Source organism: Porites lutea, chromosome 3 (assembly GCF_958299795.1).
Source record: "Porites lutea chromosome 3, jaPorLute2.1, whole genome shotgun sequence".
NCBI lineage: Eukaryota > Metazoa > Cnidaria > Anthozoa > Scleractinia > Poritidae > Porites > Porites lutea.
In genome coordinates this window covers 2,121,090-2,139,739 of record NC_133203.1, presented here as the reverse complement: position 1 = coordinate 2,139,739, position 18,650 = coordinate 2,121,090, and the positions used below count along the sequence as shown (strand labels likewise).

Below are 18,650 nucleotides of genomic sequence, written 5' to 3'. Positions count from 1 at the left end.
AGCGTTGGGATCACAGTCATTCGTTTCTGAACTTGCACATTCATCAATATCTGTTCACAGAAAAAAAAGGGAAAGCATATAAAACTCTTCAATGGCCAGATATTCAGAGGGCTGTCAATGAGAGCCGGGGCTAGCCTGCGAGCAAGCTCTCCAGGGCGTTCTGGCGGCGTGGCAGGAAAAAGAAGGGCTCCACCGGAGAGCTTGCTCGCAGGCTAGCCGAGGGCCGAAGATTTCCTCCAGCTACCATGAAAAATGTCGCCACAAACCGACACCCACCGGCCATAAAACGACTAACCTGGCTCTCGAGTGTAATAAAGCCTCGTCATGAGGAGTGAGCGGAAACGAATCCATCGAGTTGGTGGACGTTTATACAAGTCCTTTAAGGACGACGTCATTCACTTCATGAAAGACAGTCTTCTGTAACTACCAGCTTACCTACACAACTTCGTCCATCACCAATAAAACCTCTCAGACAGCGACATACGTAAGAACCTTCTGTATTGGTGCAAAGAGCGTTGGATGCGCACTCGTTTGCGTCAGATCTTGCGCATTCATCGACGTCTGTAATAAGGCAAAGAGGAAAGATGTTGTTTTTCATAATCACGATAAATACTTTGAATTATTATTTTGAATATACAAATCGCGTTGGTTTGTAGTAACGCAAGCTAAATCAGTCGTTTTGCAAAAGTTTGTTAAACATCTCCTATGACGTTGCGCTACAACTTATTGATTTTAAACTACCTACGTGAGTTACAATGATAAAAAGTGATCCAGGGTTTACGGAAGTAATATATCAAGCATGAGACGCAGTGTTTCATCAACCTATGAAAAACCGAGAAGACAGTTGAAAATACGACGCGCAGCAGAGTATTTCTGACGAACTTAGAGGTGTTTCATCTGGTGATGAAACACTGTCGAATGCTTGATATTACTTCTCAAACAAAATGGTTTTAGACGGAGAAATTAAGGATGCAAAAATGAGCAGTTTTTCATTTGATTTCTAAACACTCAATAAACATTTTAAATTTCCTTTGTATTTTCTTGATGAATTATTAATCAGTTAAAGGAGTATTTGTAACATATACTGAACTGACCCGGAACGAACCTGAACAGTTGAATCCATCACCCTGGTAACCAGGATCACAGATACATACGGGAGAACCGAAGTCTTTTTCGCAGAACGCATTTGGACCACAAGACGGCGAGCAGTCACCTTGGACAGCTGAAAATAGCGAATATCAAGCAAGTGTTTTTTAATGGACTTAGGCTTAACCGTGATCAACGCTTCCCTCATATACTATTAGCCTAACACAAAGGGGCTTTGATAATAATTTTAAGGAGAACGATGTTTCATTACCAAGCACATAGCTCCCACGCAGACGCTCTTTAGGCTCGTCACGCAATCTTTCCCAGAAACATGTGACGAACCCCAAAGAACGTACTTCGTGGAAGGCTCCCATGCACGTGGACAAAAATGTTCTTTCATCAAATATGAATCATCGAGGAGGTATAGAACCCTGGAAAGTGCTGGAGAACATCCTTGGTTTCAAACAGAAGTCAGAATCCCGCACTGTATTTCGGTCAAATCCAGGGTCCCGGGAAAACCCTTCCCGACCCTGATAGATGGCTGCAAATCCCGCTTCCTTGGTAGCAGTCAGATCACGTATCCCGTTAACGTTTCCCGAATCCCGCACTGTATTTCGGTCTAATCCCGGATCCCGGGAATACCCTTCCTGACCCTGACCCCGCTTCCTTGGTAGCAGTCAAATCACATATCCCGGTAACGTTTCCCGAATCCCGCACTGTATTTCGGTCTAATCCCGGATCCCGGGAATACCCTTCCAGACCCTGATAGATGGCTGTATTAGAAATGGATAAAGAAGGTGGCACACGTACTTTATGGAACAACGAAAATCAGTTAACATCGATCGGATCTTTGTCCGCTCCTTACAAAAAAATGGAACGAATAAAAAATAAAATACCTTTACAAGATTTGCCGTCGCCTTCATAACCTCGAATGCAGCGACAAATATAAGATCCTTCAGTGTTGGTACAAAGGGCGTTTGGATCACATTCATTTTCATCTTCACACTCATCAACGTCTGAATAAGGTGCGACAGACAGAACGTAATAAAATTGTAAAAATGTGTTAGTTCTTATACTATATTGGGGCCAGGGTTATCGTATTTTCACCTGTCTTTAGGCAAATCAAGAAGAAATCAATCAATCAATCAATCAATAAGTAGTAAAGGGAATTTTAAAACGACTACGGCGGCGAAAACGTCACTTATAAAGTGAAATGGCGTTTTATCCAACTTCGTTGACTCCAGTTGTCGTCGTGTGGTTGCCTCCTCCATACAACATTACATTAGGATAATATACGTCTTAGTCGTGAAGTGACGGGAAATAAATATAAAGAAACTTTTGATAGACGTGCAGAGTGGTTGTTTCGCCGATCAATCACAATGCTTTATTGGCGTTCTCGTTACCATTCGCCTTCGTGATATCTTAAATTCCCAAAATGAATTCCAGACAGTTGTGACCGTTGGAGGCAATAAGCCAATATTTGCTACAAACCAAGAGAGCCAAGTTTCTTTGAAGAGTAACGATTCCTCTTAAATCTGAAAGAAGCAGATACCTGTACAATCGTCTTCTCCAGTAAAGCCATCTGCGCAGACACACTCGAAAACTCCGCTGAAATTAAGGCAGGCCCTGTTCCCAGTACAAGGAGGGTCGCAATCAGTTTCTCCTATAAAAACAAAAAAAAAATATGCAAAGGATAAATGAATTGGCTTTCAAGTTATCCAACCGAACATGAAAGTCTAGGTAAAATGTCTAGGAGTAATGGCCATGGATAAAAAGGAGAGAATAGGATTCAAGAACAATCTTTCGAACGAGAAATTCATCCTTTTAAATAGATTTATCAAACACATAGACAACACACCTTTGTGGATCGTTTGTTTTTGCTGGCACAGCTTTCGAAAATTCACTTTCACTGTCTTTTACGCTTTCTCTATAAAGCTAAGGTTTACAATTTACTTTTTAACTGAAATTTATGTCTTCCGATTTTAACCTATCCCACAAAGCATCAAATCGGATGATATCAGTATGTATTTTTTTTCTTTCCCCACGAAAGGGGTGAAAACCCCTAGGAGGGGGGGGAGGGGGGTCGACAACACGTAGGCTATTTGTTTAATTTACCTGTACACGTCAAGCCATCTCCCTTAAATCCCCTCAAACATCGACAAACAAACGATCCTTCAACATTGGTACACAAGGCGTTGGAATCGCATGGGTTTAGTTCAGGCCTTGAACATTCATCGATGTCTGGAAAATGAGTGAAACAAGCAGCCTTAAAGTAAGGTACCATATTCCCTCAAATGAGCGCCCACACTCTAATAAGCGCCCCACCCCTCCAGGTCACGATATCAAACAAGGACCCTCCTCCCTCCCCCTTCTCTGTCTTAAATAGTCGGGATACAAGGAAAACCTGTTTCTATTGCTAATTTATTTACAACTTTTTAAGCTTCAGCCTCTGTGGAATCAGTACAGGAGAATAGTTTCTTTTCCGTTAAGTCACTTCCATTTAATTCTATCTCCATGTGCCTGTAGAGTTACTGTGTGTGCAAACTTGACAAGCGCCCCCCCTTCCCCCCCTCCCCATTGATTAAAATTGGGAAATTTTCAATAAGCGCCTGGGCGCTTATTCGAGGAAATACGGTACATCGGCAAAGAGATAAATTTCACCTTTCATGTTGAAATTTAGGGGGGCACTCAGTCTTAAGTTGACTTTACCTGTGCAGTTGTATCCATCTCCTTGGTAACCAGGGCGACAGACACACCTCGGTCCACCGGCGCCTTGCTGACATTGTGCCTTTGAAGAACAAGGTGGCGAGCAGGTGACCGGAATCTCTAAAAAAGTAGAAGTGAAGACGCCATCACATTTTATGTCATTGCGAAAATGCCACTGACAAATTGACAAATTGACACTTCAGTGGCCTTTGTTTACACAAGTCATCTGAAGCTTACAGGTAGAGTATCTGGACTAGTAAACACACGGTGACAGGTTTGACTCCTGTTGGGGCATTGAGACTCTCTTGAGGTTACTGACTGAAATTAAATGTCGTCTCATAGACGGGTTTATTGTGTATACCTGTACAGTTCCTTCCGTCCCCTTCAAATCCTCTCCGGCAGCGACATACATAGGACCCTTCGGTGTTTGTACACAAGGCGTTGAGGTCACACTCGTTCGACTGAGAGGTGGCACATTCATCAACGTCTGAAGCCAAAGGAAAAGTTAAATTTCAAAAGTGATTTAAAACCCTAGAAAGAGTAGGATCATTCTACGTTTCTGGGAAACTGCCTTCCCACCCATCCCCTAAGCCAACATTAACACTTACCTCTCACTTAGGGCAAAATGTTGGCTTAGGGAAAGGGTAGGTGGGCAGTTCCCCAGAAAAGTCAGCTCCATTTATGGCCACTTCGTGAGAGTGTCAATTTAAAAGTAGCTTCGACTGTTTAATCCCGAAACTCGAAAACTTTTTACACAAACCTGTGCAGTTATATCCGTCGCCTTGGAAACCAGGATTGCAAACACAAACAGGAACCCCAACGTTATCCTGACAAACTGCGTACGGACCACAGGATGGCGCGCAGCCTATAACAACAGCTAAAAGGATGCAGAAAGAATAGAGGATGTAAGAACTAACAAACATGAAAGCAATATTCTATATTCTGTTGGTCAAAAGGAAACTGTTTTTGCTTTTGTATTAAATCTTTTAACGTTTTCAATCGCAGGTCCAATTCGGAAAGAAGTTTCATATTACCAGGTTTAATATTTGCAAATGAAATTTCAGGAAGATACTATTTTAGTGGTGGCAGTTAACACACAGTAGTTTCAGAACAACATATTCAAAAGTGAATGAGTTAACGTAACGACATATCAAACACGAGAAGACGTGTTTCATCCTGTTTTCGAACGCGTTCAATAGCCAGCGAAGAGAAAATAAGAACTTTACCTGTACAGTTTCTTCCATCGCCGCTAAATCCTTTTTTACATCGGCAGACGTACGATCCTACCGTATTTGTACAAAGAGCGTTTGGATCACATTCGTTGCTGTCAGGAGATGAACATTCGTCCACGTCTGCAATCGAACGGTTAAAATCAATGTCCTTTAAAACAGTCTGACGAAGAATTTACAGCAACTATATTGGTACACTTGCCCTCTATTACTAGGGTACTTATTCACTTCTGAATAACACCGATAACAACAGTGCCCCTCTAAGAAGCGGGTACTTTCAGACATTTTAGAGAGAATAAGCCAGTCATAGTTGGTATGGTGACGGCTTGAACCCGGCGAGACGAACAAAGTTTTTAAAAAGTTAGAAGCTCGTATTAAAGTAACAAACAAAGTGGGTTTTAGTACCTTCACATTGCAGACTATCGCCCTGGAACCCCCTCAAACAACGACAGATATATGAGCCTTCGGTATTTGTACACAAGGAATTAGGGTCACACTCGTTTGTCACGGAGGACGAACACTCATCAGTATCTAAAAAAGAATAAAAAAATAAATTACGCCGATAGAGTGCTAATTTCAATCAATACCTTTCTTGTCAATTTCGGAAGCTTTTACAGCAAGGTACGATAATTCAAACTGAACAGAGTTTTTTTTTTTCCAGTAAGTTCTCTTTAGTTATAGACAACCACAACTGTTACAGTTAACTGCTAGCAAAAGGCGCAACTTCTACTTCCAATCGTCAAAGAAGTCCGCAGCATGTCACAGATATCATTAAGTCCCGAATCTTTGTCAAGTCAGCTAGCTAAAAAACTATCAGAAAATATCTTTTGTTGTCAGTCAGATCACATCACTCATATACTTTGTTGACCTATGCGTTCAAAGGTTATTGTACGCGTTTATTCTTTTCTGGTTTGTGTGCCCCTAATATGCTCGATTATAGGATGTCAAATATAACAGAGCCGATGTTCTAAGATGTTCACCTGTGCAATTCCTTCCGTTGCCTTGGAAACCGCTCTTACATCGGCAAACATAAGATCCTTCAGTATTGGTACACAAGGCGTTTTGATCACACTCGTTTGATTCAGCTGTCTCACATTCATCAATGTCTATAACAAACGAAAAGACATGGATTTTTGAGCAGATCTCTTACATGTGTAATTAGACTTAGTGTTGCTAAACCAGATGCTTGGGATTTTGGGAAAAGACTTTGAAAGTCACGTCACGCTTTCCCGACGTGTGACTAGGAAATGTCTTTCCTCTAGTTTTCAGCAATTTCGAATAGCCGATCCTAGGGCTGAGTTATTGGAGCCAGAGTAGGATTAAACCAGAATCAATTACCATGACAACTGACACCTTTGTGATTTAGTTGATACCTGAACAATTCAGTCCATCTCCCTGATATCCTCTTAAACAGCGGCAAATATACCAGCCTTCAGTATTGGTACACAGAGAGTTGGGGTCACATTGGTTTGTTTCAGAAGAAGCGCATTCATCAATATCTAAAAAAAACAAAATGATTCTGGATTTGAAGTACCTCGCTAAAAACTTACTGGTCCTTTCATTAACGCGGAAACTCTGTTCAACCATCGGTTCGTGTTTTGCTACCGTCGCTTACCACGGCGGACGTCTAAGGAAACATACTTTTTATTTTCGGTGTCAAGGGGTCGTGGCTAGTACAGTCCGTCGCAATATATATTTTTTCTTTTTTAAGGTTTGTTGGTTGTTGTGGTAACTATGATTAACGGCAGCCATCTAGTGAGTTATTGAAAGACGCAGTGATCATTTAGCAATTTTATTTGACCAAAATTAAACATCAAGAGTGAAGAGGACTATACAAAGAACGGACTGCTTGGATAAGACGGTTTTCCCACAGACGTTAATAATTCATTAAGAGAAAACAAAGTGGTTCTGAATTCAGATATTACAATTAACCGAAATATTGCGCACCATTAATAGGTTAGCTTTGAATCTCGTCAATAATTATTGATCCCTTCAGAGCAATATCCAACTTTCGACAAAGTGCTTCATCTGATATTTAGACCGGCAAGTCGAATTCAGTGTATCCGCAAAACATATGGGGCCCTTCGTTTTCTCCACTCATTTCTCAGTGTGAACACAAGGTGAAACTCTTCGACTCACGATTGATGTATTAAATAATGTCAGAATGATGTTTCTTTGACAGACCTGTACAGTTGTGTCCGTCACCTTGGTAACCAGGGTTACAAACACATACGGGAACTTCACCACCTTCCTGGCACATAGCGTTTGAATCACATGATGGCGAACAGCCAATCACAGCAGCTGAAAGAGAACGATGATTGAAAATAAAATGTTAAGCAAAATGAATTGAAAACAGGAGTCAAAGATTTGTTTTCTTGGATATTTTACATTCTGTATTTAACTTGTATTTGAATTATGTATTATTGTTGCGGTTCACGTTTTTCCCTGGTTTAAATTTGATCTTTCGTTGTTCCGAACTCATTACCATACATTAACATGCCCAAAAACAAACGGAAATAACATTTAAACCAAGTATAAATTGAACCACAACATATATAAGTCGAGAAAACTCAATATATATTTTGGGCCAAAAAAAAAAAATAATATAACATTTAACCAAAAAAAAGGGCAAAGCAAAGGAAAGTGTGGTACATCATTAAAGAGGATAGTTGCGATATTTGTTTTATCAAGGTGTTAAAAAACCATTCGGTGGCTTCTAGTTTGTTAAATGGGATAAACATTTCCGTAAGTGAAACAAACAAGGCTTGGTTCAGTCTGTTCCAGGCTCCAAGAGAGTAGGGAAGGCGGATCGAGAAAAGTTGCCCGAAAACCGCTTGGGGGCTGGGGAGGGACGGGACACAAGCTATGCAGGCTAAATTTTGTGTAAGTATTTTCGTCACTGTCACCTTTCTCCTTATGAACAACCTTTTAAAATGAAGGAAGCTATCGTCCCAAATGTTAACTTTTAAATGATGCCATTTATATATATAATCACTGACCTGTGCAGTTTCGGCCATCCCCTTCAAAACCTTGCTTACATCGACAGACATATGACCCATCAGTGTTGTTACATAGAGCGTTAGAGTCGCACTCGTTTGTTTCAGATCTTTCACATTCATCAATATCTGCAAACAAGGAAAAAAACATCTTTAGCTTATTTCAATAAACTAAGAAATAAACCACCGCTATAGACAAATTGCTACAACTGCCAAACTGCCAGGAAACGAGACATTCAACTGCCCATTTTACTGTCGGAAAATGTTCTCGACATTCAAGTGCTTACGAGCAGAGATATTCCAAAAAAAAACATTCACTAAATTAGTTTATTATGTATTTTACGAACATACCTGCACAACTAAGACCATCGCCCACGTATCCTCTGAGGCAGCGGCAAACATAGGAGCCTTCAGTATTGGTGCATAAGGAATTAAGGTGACACTGGTTTGCTTCAGAAGATGCGCATTCATCATTGTCTAAACGAAAAAATAAACAAAAAAAAGGAAGAAGGATTCCTATATAACAATTTCTAACAGTTTTTTCGTCAGTTTGTACTTCAAGGTTGTGAAAACACAGTAAACATGATAATAAGTTCGGTAATGTGAAGGTGCTGAATAATGACCTGAAACATCAGGAGTCAGTCTTCGATTTACTTTCCACATTCGCTCGTCCATAAGGAAATTTATTTCTCAAAGACATTTAAGGAAAATAGTACAGTCAAGATGCTTTAGGTTTAAAAAAATAGTAACCGATATGTTTTAATAATAGAATCAAATGATCTCTCTTTATAAAGGCGCCACGTTATCTTATTAGCTATCAGGGACTGCGGAGCCTGGGGTGGGGGAAGGAGGGCCGGCAGGTCTTCAACACCTCAAAATGCTGGAATTCGATTTACGTTACGAGAGTCTTTATTTCAACATTTCCCGGAGGAGAATATCCCCTTACACCCCCCCCCCCCCCCCCAAATTACTCCCCCGTAACCCCGCCTCCCCACCCCATTGCAAGTTTTACTTCGCGGTCCCTGGCTATATTGCACCGGTTCCCCATTTTACCTGCACAGTTTCTGCCATCACCGCTATAACCTTCAGGGCAGCTGCAAACGTACGAGCCCTCAGAGTTTGAACACGTTGCTTTTTTGTGGCATTCGTTTGTTTCAGGGCTTGCACACTCATCGACATCTGTAACAAAATCAAATACAGGACAGTAAAACGTGAACAAAGGAGTAAGTTCAACACTCTGTACTAGGGCACTAGTACGTGAGTGAAACCGTAAAAATGATTACAAAAACTGAAGCCCCTTTCTAGAAAGTTCCAGTAACGTTTCGAGTCCGAAATTAGATATTCAAATCAATAATCTAACGAATAAAAGCGCGGGTCCTAGTTAACAAACCAGTTTATTTTGCTTTATTAACTGACAGGGTCATCATATTATTAACGCAAACTTCACCTGTGCAGTATCTGCCATCTCCTTGGTAACCCCTCAAACAGCGGCATATATAGAAGCCTTCAGTGTTAGTGCATAGAGCGTTGGAGTCACAATCGTTCGTCTCTGCTCGTTCACACTCATTAATATCTGAAACAGCAGGTATTCAACCCTTTTAATTATTCATTAAGGGATCATTATACGTTTCTAGGTAACTGCCCACCTACCCCTCCCCTAAGCCAACATTAAAACTCACTTAGCGCAAAATGTTGGCTTAGTGGAGAGGTAGGTGGACAGGGGTCACGATATTCGAGGTGCTTCTGTTCGTGCGCTGCGGTGTGGGTATTGAAACTGAAGCTTTATTAAACTCGCCCGGAAGGGTGAACTTCCGCATTCTCTTTTTCTTTTTGTTTTCTTTTTTTTTTTTTTATCGCCTTATTACCCCCCCCCCCCCCCCCCCCCCCCCCAAAAAAAGGTTCCGTTCGCGAAAAATTGCAATTTTCTTTACCACATCTTTTGTTATGAGTACCGGTAAAATTCCTAGCACCTCCAGGAAACGGTCGGTATTTGAAATCCGCGTCCACTTTTGAGTAAGTACGTACAGATTATTTTGTGGTTCAAGACCCTTGGTTTAATATATATATTTTCCTCTGTTTGGGGTATGATAATGTACGATAATAAGTTTGAAAGAATGGAAAATAAAATTTAACCAAGGATAAAACTGGAACCGACAAACGTTCATTGCAACGGGTAAATAAAACAAGAAAATGCTTAAGACGTTTGACTGCGGTGACGCACATCTAGAACTTCATTTTACATTAATACATAAAATATGTCCCCTCGCACACATCGCCCTTCCAAAATATAACACCGGTAATACGGCACTGAAGATGGATTAGTGAGTATTCTGTTAAAACTATTCATTTTTAGCAAAAACCAAAACAAGAAGATTGTACCACATTTTACATAATTACCTTGACAAAATGTTCCATTTCCTGTGTATCCTTCATTACATCGACAGACATAGGAGCCCGCTGTATTTGTACACAGCGCGTTTTCATCGCAGTTGTTTGACTCGGGTAATTTACATTCATCGGTATCTACAATGTAAATAAGTTTGAGGGATACTTATCACATCCGTACTTTAAAATCATCAATCTGAGCTCTGAATTCTGAATATGGGGGAACCTATCCCCAAAGAATATATAGATAAGTGACGAAAAAAGCTTCTCATTTTTTATTTGTAAGCAAAGACACATAGAAAAATTTTCTTTAGCAGTAGGTTAAAAATAATTTTTAAAAAATGTACTTGATATAAGAAGAGGTGTGACATGGGTCATTGTTTCACTGAGTATAGAGCTGAATTAAATGTAGGTGAGTCTGCAGGCATAACATTTCGGACGAAACGCCCAAATTTACCTCTGCAAATAACACCATTGCCTTCGTAGCCTTTCTGGCAACGGCATACATATGAGCCTTCCGTGTTTGTGCACAGCGCATTTACACTACAATTGTTAATATCTTGGAACTGACATTCGTCGATATCTATAAGAAAGAAATACAGTCATGATAGTTAGAAAGTGTAAATCAGTGTTTTAGTAACAAAACAAAATAACATAATCAGTCAACAGAAACAATGCCTAACGGATGGACTAACCGAATGACTGTTGAATTTCCTGTGAAACTAATCGACTATTTTATTACTGACGGCAATCGTGTATTTATTCACAGACGCAAGATTCAACGGGAAAAATCAAGCTCATTACACTGATGGTGGATATATGAATGATTAACTCAGGGGTGGCTAATTGATTGACAGACCTGTGCAGTTCTCTCCAGTCTTTTGAAATCCCGACCGACAACGACAATCAAAGCTTCCGTTCAAGTTAATACAATCAGCTCCAAGTCCGCACACTGCCTCAGCATTAGCACACTCATCTGTATCTAAGTTGGGAAAGAGTTAAGACAAGAAATGGGCTGTACATAAATCTTGCGCGCACTCAAACTTATCAACTTTATCGACCACAACTAGTAACTGTAGTACAATTATAGAGAATAGAAGTGATGACGTCACAATAACTAAATTTGTGAAATTCAATGGGATTGGTTGGGATACGCAGAAAGAAAAAGATGAAAAATGTTCACTTGCTAAAATCAGCTTTTGGTGCAAATTGGTGCGGAGATATAAGCAACGTTACGCTCCGATGACTCAGTGAGAATAGTTAAAAGTATGGTCTGAATCGTTAACGTTACGATCCAATACAATTTTAGACGGATTTGTATGGAGTCCTCAAAGCAAACCGGTACTAATATCTTCTTAACAATTTGTAATAACAGACTGATAATAATAGGCTAATATTCTTTCTGCTAACCAATCGCATAATATCACACATAAGAATTTTTGCGACGTCACACGTCTCTTCTCTAAAAAGGGTTTAGTTGGGTATAATGTTGCGTGCACGAGGTACTGTTGATGTTCTCCATAGTTTGAAGGTGTCCTCATGTTAATATCCCCAGTTGTTTGTAGGTATTCCATTTTAATCTAGCGGCTAATTTGTGTCCTCCTACTAACGTTGATTGGTCAATTGGCCATTTCCGAATCCCAAAAACTCTTACTTCGAAAACGAGGCTAAGTGCAAACCCTTTCTTGTGAAAATGAGTTTAATTTGCATGAGAATAAAAAAGTCATTTTCATATCATCAGCTTCGCACTCAGCCTCGCTATGAAACAGAGGCTTGGTGTAACTAGGAAATGGCCTATACGCGCGGTAGTGTACTACTTAGTTCTGAGGAATTTTACAGCACCTATCACACGCAAATTTTCACTAGGTGCTTCTAGCAATAATAGTTATCTTTTTGCGTAATCTACTAATGATGTCCTCGGCTCTGGAGTTGTTTTTGTATCATTGACACATGTCATTAGAAGTGTTTACCTCCACAAATAACTCCATCCCCTTCATATCCTTTCTGGCAACGGCATACATACGAGCCTTCTGTGTTTGTGCACAGCGCATTTACACTACAATTGTTAGTGTCTTGCGACTGACATTCGTCAAAATCTGTCGTAAAGAAGAATTGATCAAAGTATTGAACATCCCACAATTAAGATGTGTCGTAAACCTTACCAAACAGACCCCCACCCCTGGGATCCTTCGCTCCAACAACAGTAAAATAATGATTAATAACGTCGTTGACTGTGTGGTTCGTGGTTATCTGTCAGACATGAGATTAAAATTTAAATTTCGGATTTTAATTAGTTAAACGAGAGGCAAAAGAAATTAGCTGCACGAGGGCAACTCAGGGAATCTTGTTTGGGTGAAAAAGTGGGTGAAAAAAGACTTTCATTGGAAACTCGTTATAGCGAGTTGCCAAGGAACTGTGCATGATATGTATTTGTTTTAAAAGATTCTATTGTTCATTTTATCAGAGTGCTCTTAGGTATATTTTACTATTTTCATTGATATGTTTGCTCCTAAATGGGCACGCGGGCCCCATAATTTAGCACGTTTTCCCTCCTGGGACCCTTGCATTACCCCTGGGTATTGAGCGTGGTATTTAAATGTTTTGCCAACATCAGGATCACTTTTCAGATCGCTTTTCTATGCGTTCATGCCCCGAGAGGGCATATATACTTGCGTTTTTTGCCCCCCCCCCCCCCCCCTCCTCCCCTCAGCGACGAAAACCCGGTTATGCTGCACTTCTTCGCATACGCGGAAATTATTTTCGCCCATATCTTAGTGTTCCCCGCGTGTGCCATAGAGGTGCAGCATATCAATGAAAATTCTCCTACTATAACTGAAGTGAAGAATATCGTTCATTATAACAGTATGTTTCTCAAATGGATTTCGTTAGTTCGTGGTTTCCCAATAGGAGAGACCATTAGATTCTAGGACCAGGAAGTCTACAAGTACAAGATTTCCTCAATACTAATCAGCGCTTGCGTGTGAACCAGCGTCATCTTGGAGGAAAAACATGATAGCCATCCTCATTCTACTACGAGTTTTTGCAAAAATGTCGTGGTGGCGCAAACAAGTTATCAAATGTTAGAGGTTTTTGTCATTTTGCGACCGGGAGAGGGCTTACCTCCTTCAATAAAGATAACAGTGGTAACCTTTCTGGAGAAAAAACGTACAATGAAGCTTTCCGGGATGCCTATTTTTTTAGAATACAGTACGCAAAAAAAAACTTAAAGTCAAATCTCGTACTAGCAGTTGTTCTTGTATTCGAATCTAAAGGTCTCTAGTTTTACGTGATTGCGTACAACTTGTGTTAGCATAGAATATGAAAAAAAAACTATATCTATATTTGTACCCAGATCTCCCTCGGTTTATATGAAAAATAAACAGGAAGTATGACTGGGATGACTGTGGTATGACCTGCGCAATTGTCTTCAATCTTCTGGAATCCTTCTCGGCATCGACAATCAAAACTTCCATTCAAGTTAATGCATTCAGCTCCAAGTCCACACGAGGCAATGACGTCAGTGCATTCGTTAACATCTGAACGTGGAAATGATTAAATGGAAATAGGATGGATGAAAAATATAAAACAAACAAAAGAATGAAAGAACGAAGAATGAAATAATAGATAATAAGTCGTTAATGGCCATCCCTGAGCAGCTCTGACCATTTTCCAATGAATAAAAGAATGGGGAATGAAGAAAGAACTTTCTCTCGCTCGAAAATGTTGACCGCCAACCGTGTCAAAAACTAGAAATCATGCTAAGAAGTATCTCGTCACAGAGTCGTCGGAGAATACGAATATGGCCTATTTGAGACTAAGGAATATTTCTTCGAAGGAAACGTTGAACATCAGTTATAACAGAACTCAACTCGCTCAAAAGACAAAAATAGCCTGAAAACGTCATCTTACTTGGCGCGATTAGTTGCACGCATTTTAGGCATCCTACTGATGAACAGTTGCGACACGTAGATATATATTTTTTAGCAACTAAGATGATTTGCAGTCTGTCTACTTTGAATTAGTAAAGAAGGACATCATAAAAGAATTCTATCTCAATGATTCTAGGTTAATGGTTATGTAAGATAATGATAATGACCCGATCGGGGATGCCCGTCTTTATTTGGCACATACGTCATGTCCCTGACAGACATGTTGAGACATGGTATGATAGTTTATTTGGCCTCACCTTCCTAAACAGGGTTTATTTTTTTATACGAACTTGCCCTGAGGGTTATCATTTTTTTATGAAGAAACAACAAAGCGATTATTCTTAGCTTAAAACAGTAGTTGTTGTTTCACATAGAATGGGTATTTTAGGTTTTTTTTAAAACTAATTATAAATTGTAATTTGTAATTTGTTTACCCACGAACACTTATGAATTCTTAAAAATTCGTTTAAACAAATGACTGTTTCCAGTTTTATAATTTTAAATGCCTTGAACTCTTAAATAAGCTCAGGATCTCAAACTATCAGCGGTACTCCCCCCACCCCCCAATCCGCGAGAGAGTTTCTTTGTAAACAATAGAATCTATTACTTGAGTTATATATATATTATATACTAACCTTCACAATTTCTTCCATCTCCTTCGTATCCCTTCCTACAGCGACAAATATATGACCCTTCAGTGTTGGTGCATAAAGCGTTGATACTGCAATTATTTGACAACGACGACTCGCATTCGTCGATATCTGAAACAATGACATGAGAATCGTTTGTTAGTTTCTGGATCTATCTTACAAAAATTGAGACTCGTTGTCAAAAAACAGGCCCTACTTTTGATTTCATTATCATTTCAGTTCCAGGTTGCAGTTGATGTGTTAAGTTGAAAATACAACGGTCTCGCAAGGAAACTAAACTGAAAGCAAACAAAACTCAATGGAAAGAAAATCGGCGAAGAGTAGAAATGACCAAAAGCTGTGATTACTAAGTACTTGCAATGATTGCTTTGTAATTACCTGCAGCAAATAGAAGAAAAGAGCTGACTTGTTAGCGAAAACACTGAAGTGGCAACGTTTATTTGCTTGGCGAGCAAAAGGTTCACCTTGAGAGAGAATTATGATGCGACTACAGAGTAAAAGTGTCAGGAAATTATGCGAGTCGACTTCTGAGCAAATGGCGAACAAAAGAGAGAGCTCTTATAACAAGATGCAAAAAGAATGTGACATGTTGGAAGCAAAAAGGCCACAGGTGATGAAAAAATAAAGGAAAGAATGGACAAACAAATGTGCAAAAAATGCTAATAATCATTTGTTCAAAATATATAGAGTGAAACATTACTGGAATTGGTAATACAAAAGAGAAACTGTGGCTATCTAGTTAACCCCATGCCTCTTCTAAAAGCTCTCGCAACCGACTCCCTCAATAGCTCAGTTTATCAAGTGGTCGCACATTCTCGTAAAACGAACAGTCTAGTTAGGACTATTTTTATGAATTCCCAAGGTGGCAGCTTACGGGAGCTTAGACCGTATAAAACACGCACCTGTACAATTGTTTCCCGCTTCCTGAAATCCTGCTCGACATTGGCAGGCAAAGCTTCCGTTTAAATTTATACACTCAGCTCCAGGCCCACAATCAGCTGATCCATCGGTACACTCGTTTATGTCTGTAATAAAATTAAAAGGTAGATTTAACCATTTCACATCTCAGGACTGAATGCGACCAGCCAACAAATCATACAATAATTAGGTCTGAACTTTCTAATGTTATGTACCAAAACGTAACTATTAGAAACAGTAGAACTGGAAGCTTCAATACTATAAACTCTTGAAGAACTAACACAAATTCACTTACATTACGCGCTCAAGTTTTATCACTGTTTTATCTTGAAATAAAGTTTCTTACATAGTTATTTACAATGCTCCATTTTCCCGTAAGATCGTAATGATCCAACCTTTTAACCCCCGGCGCCCACCCTCTAGAAAAACAAGACCAGCCGGCCGTTAGAGTAAACGCTTGATCCCGACGATCTCTCATGAGAAAAACTGGGGGTTGTAAAAATTCTATTTCTGGCATAAAGCACTTGTCCAGAGCGAATGCTGTTATTTTTTGTATACCAGGAAGTTCTTTTTCGTCGGTTGTTCTAGAATGGGTATGGCTAGCTGCCCATTCCAATAATGCTTAATCCGCCTGCTCTGGTAATGCTTAACCGGTGCATAAGCGTCCACGAATAAACATAAAAAGGGTTTACCTTGGCAGGTCCGACCGTCACCTTGGAATCCTTTTAGGCAGCGGCAAACATAACTCCCATAAGTATTTGAACATAGTGCGTTGGGATCACATTCATTCTGTTCTGAAGCGCACTCATTTGTGTCTGCAAATGAACGCGTGGTATCTCGTTAATCCGACTAGAATCAAACAGATTTCTTGCTCTTTATTCACCAGAAAGTACACGCACTTCTAGCTGGCTAAATGACCTCAAAATTCCTCATACTGAACCTGAATTTGGCCTTTATTCTGCAGGCAACATATGCGTTCATTTGTCCCTTCAACACTAGCATCAGTGTATAACCCTTATTAAAATAATATTGCCATGGTAGTCTAACTGAAAATTGCCAAAAGTGTTTGTGGGATGGCTTAATTGTCACACTTTTCTGTTGTTTTGGATCGGTTAAAATTTTTAATAACTGCACTTCCTGAACCACTTCACTGACCACAAAATGACCGAATGGTTCTAAAACAATGAACATGTGCAACAAATCCATTAATTCCTCCGTCACTGATCTTATAATTGAAAATAATGACCTCGCGCTACGCGCTCGGTTCTCAAGAAGGCCTCGAAGCTCATGCAGTATACTATATATTATCTCGGATATGAACTGGAAACTAAGGTAAGCAAGCTCTAACTCGGTTCACTTTACTACTTACCAATGCAAGTCTTGCCGTCACCAATAAGGCCCGATTTACACACACACGAGTGAGACCCCACAGTGTTGGTGCAGAGAGCATCAGGATGACATTGTGAACTGCCTGTTGTACATTCGTCTTCATCTAAATGAGTAAATTAATAGCAAGATAAAAACTCCATACTTCCTTTTTTTCATCCCAGGGGGTAATCCAGATTTCAAGTGACGGGGATGATCGAAGGTTTTTTGGGGGGGTTTTGAAATTTTCAATTCCGGTATTTTTTGGGTAGGAAATTTGGCAGGTATATTTTTAGGTGGCTTGATTTAATAACGGACTTTTTGGGTATCCAAAACAATAACCCGGCCGCGTAGTTCTGTCAATAAAGCACAACCAGATAAAGTACAACGTGTTACATCATTTAATGTTTTCTGGACCTTTTTAAGGCTCGGAAATTCGGAATAGGATTTTTGAGGGGTAATTTTTGGTCCACGGATTTTTTTAGGTTTTGTTGGAAGCCCTCGGCCAAGGATTTTTTGGGATTTTGATTTTTGCTCCTATTCGACCATCCCAGTCGCTTGAGAAACAAGAATTCGTCAAGGAGGAGTTGCTGCTCAACTGCCTAAAAATTTCAGTGGTCAATATTTAGCGGGATTAAATTCTCACAATCACAAGCTACAATTAATCACAATGTTCCTTTACATTACATGGCGGGATACTGCCCATTGAATACTACACAAGGATATCTTGGACTTAACTTTTTGTTTTTGTTTTGTTTTGTTTTGTTTTGTTGTTGTTTTTGTTATAGTCGTTTCTATTACGTTTTCGTTTGGAAGAAGCCCTTTTGAGGCACCAAAGTAACGCGGTTTTTAAAAGTATTTAGCGTGTATTATTAGTCATCACACAGAGACAAAATGATAGATATTGCAATAAATGAATAATGACCAACAGAATGAAACATTAAGTGCGGGCATGTTCTCACCTGTGCAGTTTAAGCCATCGCCCACGTAACCATTGACACAAACACAAGTCGCAGTGCCATTTACATTTAGACATGTAGCATTCGCGTCACAAGGACCTGAACATACAATGCCGACAGCTGAAAACAAGGAAGTTTTACTGCATTAAATAAGGCTGCCTTAACTCAGAATTTAGCGTCCCTGCCATCCCTACTCCTTCACCCCCAGAAATGAGCAAGTACATGCGCACTGTATTAGTGCCATCTATTAACCGTGGCTGGCAATGGGCCACTTCGCATTACCTAAAGCCTCTGCTTCCAAACGAGACCTGATGCCTTTCCTTTAATCCGCCCTGTCTCAGTCTCCCCTCAACCCCTTTAGATCCAGCGGACGTGGAAAATATCATTATAAAAAGTCTCCGGTGGTTTTAAAGACTAGCCACGGTTA

The 18,650-nt window shown here is 39.9% G+C and overlaps 1 protein-coding gene across 1 annotated transcript; it reads right to left on the bottom strand.

The window, feature by feature from the left end:
- Positions 1-1,052: 1,052 nt before the first annotated feature.
- Positions 1,053-17,105, bottom strand: LOC140930054 (uncharacterized). Its single transcript, XM_073379710.1, has 25 exons — positions 16,991-17,105; positions 16,592-16,714; positions 15,884-16,006; positions 14,967-15,092; positions 13,816-13,938; positions 12,373-12,498; positions 11,262-11,384; positions 10,860-10,985; positions 10,415-10,540; positions 9,465-9,590; positions 9,071-9,196; positions 8,369-8,494; positions 8,021-8,146; positions 7,206-7,322; positions 6,395-6,520; positions 6,002-6,127; positions 5,427-5,552; positions 5,019-5,144; positions 4,553-4,669; positions 4,154-4,279; positions 3,796-3,912; positions 3,202-3,327; positions 2,639-2,749; positions 1,983-2,102; positions 1,053-1,222 (listed from the first exon to the last, which is right to left on the bottom strand). Exons 1-25 carry the CDS (start codon positions 17,103-17,105, stop codon positions 1,053-1,055), a joined length of 3,123 nt encoding a protein of 1,040 aa, XP_073235811.1.
- Positions 17,106-18,650: the final 1,545 nt, after the last annotated feature.